This window comes from Oncorhynchus keta, unplaced genomic scaffold (assembly GCF_023373465.1).
Source record: "Oncorhynchus keta strain PuntledgeMale-10-30-2019 unplaced genomic scaffold, Oket_V2 Un_contig_29841_pilon_pilon, whole genome shotgun sequence".
Lineage (NCBI taxonomy): Eukaryota > Metazoa > Chordata > Actinopteri > Salmoniformes > Salmonidae > Oncorhynchus > Oncorhynchus keta.
Window position 1 is genome coordinate 6,301 of NW_026286751.1, and position 6,200 is coordinate 12,500.

General features: G+C 26.4%; 1 protein-coding gene across 1 annotated transcript in view; it reads left to right on the forward strand.

Annotated features, from left to right (window-relative positions):
• Positions 1 to 992: 992 nt before the first annotated feature.
• Positions 993 to 6,200, forward strand: part of LOC127923445 (low-density lipoprotein receptor-related protein 3-like) — a gene marked incomplete at its 5' end in the record, with an annotated part of 8,980 nt that continues 3,772 nt past the window's right edge. The window contains 2 exons of the mRNA XM_052507495.1: positions 993 to 1,154; positions 5,878 to 5,981. Coding sequence (XP_052363455.1) covers positions 993 to 1,154; positions 5,878 to 5,981 — 266 coding nt within the window. The remainder of the gene's footprint in view (positions 1,155 to 5,877; positions 5,982 to 6,200) is intronic.

Consider the following 6,200-nt stretch of genomic DNA (forward strand, 5'->3'; position numbering starts at 1 on the left):
TAATATACACACTGAGGAAGACAACATACTGATCAATATAATATAAATATACACACTGAGGAAGACAACATACTGATCAATATAATATAATCTACACACTGAGGAAGACCACATACTGATCAATATAATATAATATACACACTGAGGAAGACAACATACTGATCAATATAATAATATAATATACACACTGAGGAAGACAACATACTGATCAATATAATATAATATACACACTGAGGAAGACAACATACTGATCAATATAATATAATATAATATACACACTGAGGAAGACCACATACTGATCAATATAATATAATATACACACTGAGGAAGACCACATACTGATCAATATAATATAATATACACACTGAGGAAGACACATACTGATCAATATAATATAATATACACACTGAGGAAGACAACATACTGATTAATATAATATAATATACACACTGAGGAAGACAACATACTGATCAATATAATATAATATACACACTGAGGAAGACCACATACTGATCAATATAATATAATATACACACTGAGGAAGACCACATACTGATCAATATAATATAATATACACACTGAGGAAGACAACATACTGATCAATATAATATAATATACACACTGAGGAAGACACATACTGATCAATATAATATAATATACACACTGAGGAAGACACATATTGATCAATATAATATAATATACACACTGAGGAAGACAACATACTGATCAATATAATATAATATACACACTGAGGAAGACAAACATACTGACTCAATATAATATAATATACACACTGAGGAAGACAACATACTGATCACAACTGTTTTGACTGTAAATATACAGCAGTATCTCTCATTCATTCATTCATTAATTCATTCATTCATTCCAGTGTCCAGACGGTTCTGATGAGAAGAACTGTTATGATTGTAAATATACAGCAGTATCTCTCATTCATTCATTCATTCATTCATTAATTCATTCATTCGCTCCAGTGCCCAGACGGTTCTGATGAGAAGAACTGTTTTGACTGCCAGCCGGGGAACTTCCACTGTGACACCAACCTGTGTATCTTCGAGACGTGGCACTGTGATGGCCAGGAGGACTGTCTGGATGGTAGTGACGAGAGAGACTGTTTGGGAGCTGTACCCAGGAAGGTACTGAAAAACATCATTTGATGAGTGCTTACATTTGTCCTACAGTTGACGCCTGAAGTTTACATACACTCAGGTTGGAGCCATTTAAACTTGTTTTTCAACCACTCCACAAATGTCTTGTTAACAAACTATAGTTTTGGCCAGTCAGTTAGACGTCTACTTTGTACAAGTAATTTTTCCAACAATTGTTTACAGATTATTTCACTTACTAGTAGTAGTATGTTTTATAATGTATTGTATTACTAGTAGTAGTATGTTTTATAATGTATTGTATTACTAGTAGTAGTATGTTTTATAAATGTATTGTATTACTAGTAGTAGTATGTTTTATAATGCATTGTATTACTAGTAGTAGTGTGTTTTATAATGTATTGTATTACTAGTAGCAGTATGTTTATAATGTATTGTATTACTAGTAGTAGTATGTTTATAATGTGTTATATAACTAGTAGTAGTGTTTTATAATGTGTTTTATAATGTATTGTATTACTAGTAGTAGTATGTTTTATAATGTATTGTATTACTAGTAGTAGTATGTTTATAATGTGTTGTATTACTAGTAGTAGTGTGTTTTATAATGTATTGTATTACTAGTAGTAGTATGTTTATAATGTATTGTATTACTAGTAGTAGTATGTTTATAATGTGTTATATAACTAGTAGTAGTGTGTTTTATAATGTGTTTTATAATGTATTGTATTACTAGTAGTAGTATGTTTATAATGTATTGTATTACTAGTAGTAGTGTGTTTTATAATGTATTGTATTACTAGTAGTAGTGTGTTTATAATGTGTTGTATTACTAGTAGTAGTATGTTTATAATGTATTGTATTACTAGTAGTAGTATGTTTTATAATGTGTTTTATAATGTGTTTTATTACTAGTAGTAGTATGTTTATAATGTGTTTTATAATGTATTGTATTACTAGTAGTAGTATGTTTTATAATGTATTGTATTACTAGTAGTAGTGTGTTTATAATGTGTTATATAACTAGTAGTAGTGTGTTTATAATGTGTTTTATAATGTATTGTATTACTAGTAGTAGTATGTTTTATAATGTATTGTATTACTAGTAGTAGTATGTTTATAATGTGTTTTATAATGTATTGTATTACTAGTAGTAGTGTGTTTATAATGTATTGTATTACTAGTAGTAGTATGTTTATAATGTATTGTATTACTAGTAGTAGTATGTTTTATAATGTGTTTATAATGTGTTTTATTACTAGTAGTAGCATGTTTATAATGTGTTTTATAATGTATTGTATTACTAGTAGTAGTATGTTTTATAATGTATTGTATTACTAGTAGTAGTATGTTTATAATGTGTTATATAACTAGTAGTAGTGTGTTTATAATGTGTTTTATAATGTATTGTATTACTAGTAGTAGTATGTTTTATAATGTATTGTATTACTAGTAGTAGTATGTTTTATAATGTATTGCATTACTAGTAGTAGTATGTTTTATAATGTATTGTAATACTAGTAGTAGTATGTTTATAATGTATTGTATTACTAGCAGCAGTGTGTTTTATAATGCATTGTAATACTAGCAGCAGTGTGTTTTATAATGTATTGCATTACTAGTAGTAGTGTGTTTGTAATGTAATTGTAATACTAGCAGTAGTATATCTTATAATGTATTGCATTACTAGTAGTAGTATGTTTTATAACGTATTGTATTACTAGTAGTAGTGTGTTTATAATGTATTGTATTACTAGTAGTAGTATGTTTTATAATGTATTGTATTACTAGTAGTAGTATGTTTATAATGTGTCTTTATTACTAGTAGTAGTGTGTTTATAATGTGTTGTATTACTAGTAGTAGTGTTTATAATGTGTTTTATAAATGTATTGTAGTGTGTTTATAATGTATTGTAATACTAGTAGTAGTATGTTTATAATGTATTGTATTATTAGTAGTAGTGTGTTTATAATGTGTTTTATAATGTATTGTAGTGTGTTTATAATGTATTGTATTACTAGTAGTAGTGTGTTTATAGTGTATTGCATTACTAGTAGTAGTATGGTTTATAATGTATTGTATTACTAGTAGCAGTGTTTATAATGTGTTTTATAATGTATTGCATTACTAGTAGTAGTATGTTTATAATGTATTGTATTACTAGTAGTAGTATGTTTTATAATGTCTTGTATTACAAGTAGTAGTGTGTTTATAATGTACTGTATTACTAGTAGTAGTGTGTTTATAATGTATTGTATTACTAGTAGTAGTATGTTTATAATGTATTGTATTACTAGTAGTAGTGTGTTTATAATGTACTGTATTACTAGTAGTAGTGTGTTTATAATGTATTGTAATACTAGTAGTAGTATGTTTTATAATGTATTGTATTACAAGTAGTAGTGTGTTTATAATGTACTGTATTACTAGTAGTAGTGTTTATAATGTATTGTATTACTAGTAGTAGTATGTTTTATAATGTGTTTTATAATGTATTGTATTACTAGTAGTAGTGTGTTTTATAATGTGTTTTATAAATGCATTGTATTACTAGTAGTAGTATGGTTTATAATGTATTGTATTACTAGTAGTAGTGTGTTTATAATGTGTTTTATAATGTATTGTAATACTAGTAGTAGTTTGTTTTATAATGTATTGTATTACAAGTAGTAGTGTGTTTATAATGTACTGTATTAGTAGTAGTGTGTTTATAATGTATTGTATTACTAGTAGTAGTGTGTTTATAATGCATTGTATTACTAGTAGTAGTGTGTTTATAAATGTGTTTTATAATGTATTGTATTACTAGTAGTAGTTTGTTTTATAATGTATTGTATTACTAGTAGTAGTATGTTTTATAATGTATTGTATTACTAGTAGTAGTGTGTTTATAATGTATTGTATTACTAGTAGTAGTATGTTTTATAATGTACTTACTAGTAGTAGTGTTTTATAACGTATTGTATTACTAGTAGTAGTATGTTTTATAATGTGTTTTATAATGTATTGTAATACTAGTAGTAGTTTGTTTTTATAATGCATTGCATTACTAGTAGTAGTGTGTTTATAATGTATTGTATTACTAGTAGCAGTATGTTTTATAATGTATTGTAATACTAGTAGTAGTATGTTTTATAATGTCTGTTTTATAATGTATTGTATTACTAGTAGTAGTGTGTTTTATAACGTGTTTATAAACGCATTGTAATACTAGTAGTAGTTTGTTTTATAATGTATTGTATTACTAGTAGTAGCAGTGTTTTATAATGTATTGTATCTCCTAGTAGTAGTGTTTATAATGTATTGTAATACTAGTAGTAGTTTGTTTTATAACGTATTGTAATACAAGTAGTAGTGTGTTTTATAATGTATTGTATTACTAGTAGTAGTGTTTTATAACGTATTGTATTACTAGTAGTAGTATGTTTATAATGTATTGTATTACTAGTAGTAGTATGTTTTATAATGTGTTTTATAATGTATTGTAATACTAGTAGTAGTATGTTTTATAATGTATTGTAATACTAGTAGTAGTATGTTTTATAATGTGTTTATAATGTGTTGTATTACTAGTAGTAGTGTGTTTATAATGTATTGTATTACTAGTAGTAGTGTGTTTATAATGTATTGTATTACTAGTAGTAGTTTGTTTTATAAATGTATTGTAATACAAGTAGTAGTGTGTTTTATAATGTATTGTATTACTAGTAGTAGTGTGTTTTATAATGTATTGTATTACTAGTAGTAGTATGTTTATAATGTATTGTATTACTAGTAGTAGTATGTTTTATAATGTGTTTTATAATGTATTGTATTACTAGTAGTAGTATGTTTTATAATGTATTGTATTACTAGTAGTAGTATGTTTTATAACGTATTGTATTACTAGTAGTAGTATGTTTTATAATGTGTTTTATAATGTATTGTATTACTAGTAGTAGTATGTTTTATAATGTATTGTATTACTAGTAGTAGTATGTTTTATAATGTGTTTTATAATGTATTGTATTACTAGTAGTAGTGTGTTTATAATGTATTGTATTACTAGTAGTAGTGTTTTTATAATGTATTGTATTACTAGTAGTAGTGTGTTTATAATGTATTGTATTACTAGTAGTAGTGTTTTTATAATGTATTGTATTACAAGTAGTAGTGTGTTTTTATAATGTATTGTATTACTAGTAGTAGTGTGTTTTATAATGTATTGTATTACTAGTAGTAGTATGTTTTATAATGTAATGTATTACTAGTAGTAGTATGTTTTATAATGTGTTTTATAATGTATTGTATTACTAGTAGTAGTATGTTTTATAATGTATTGTATTACTAGTAGTAGTATGTTTTATAATGTGTTTTATAATGTATTGTATTACTAGTAGTAGTGTGTTTTATAATGTATTGTATTACTAGTAGTAGTGTTTTTATAATGTATTGTATTACTAGTAGTAGTATGTTTTATAAGGTATTGTATTACTAGTAGTAGTATGTTTTATAATGTGTTTTATAATGTATTGTATTACTAGTAGTAGTATGTTTTATAATGTATTGTATTACTAGTAGTAGTATGTTTTATAATGTGTTTTATAATGTATTGTATTACTAGTAGTAGTGTGTTTTATAATGTATTTTATTACTAGTAGTAGTATGTTTTATAATGTATTGTATTACTAGTAGTAGTGTGTTTATAATGTATTTTATTACTAGTAGTAGTATGTTTATAATGTGTTTTATTACTGTCTGTATTGTTTCAAGGTGATCACTGCTGCCCTGATTGGTTCTCTTGTCTGTGGCCTCCTCCTTGTCATCGCTCTGGGCTGTGCCTTCAAACTCTACTCCCTCCGGACAAGAGAGTACAGGTAGGAGGATTTCATCTACCTCTTGTTGTCCCTCCCTCCTCCGATTGGATTTTGAGTTTATTAGCTCCCCTATTAGCTCCCCCTATTAGCTCCCCCTATTAGCCCCCCTTGTTTGTAAAGCCGCCCAGTTCCCAGTCACTAATTATTCATCACTATGAGAGAGAGACAGAGAGAGAGAGAGAGAGAGAGAGAGAGAGAGAGCAGAGGAGAGAGGAGAGG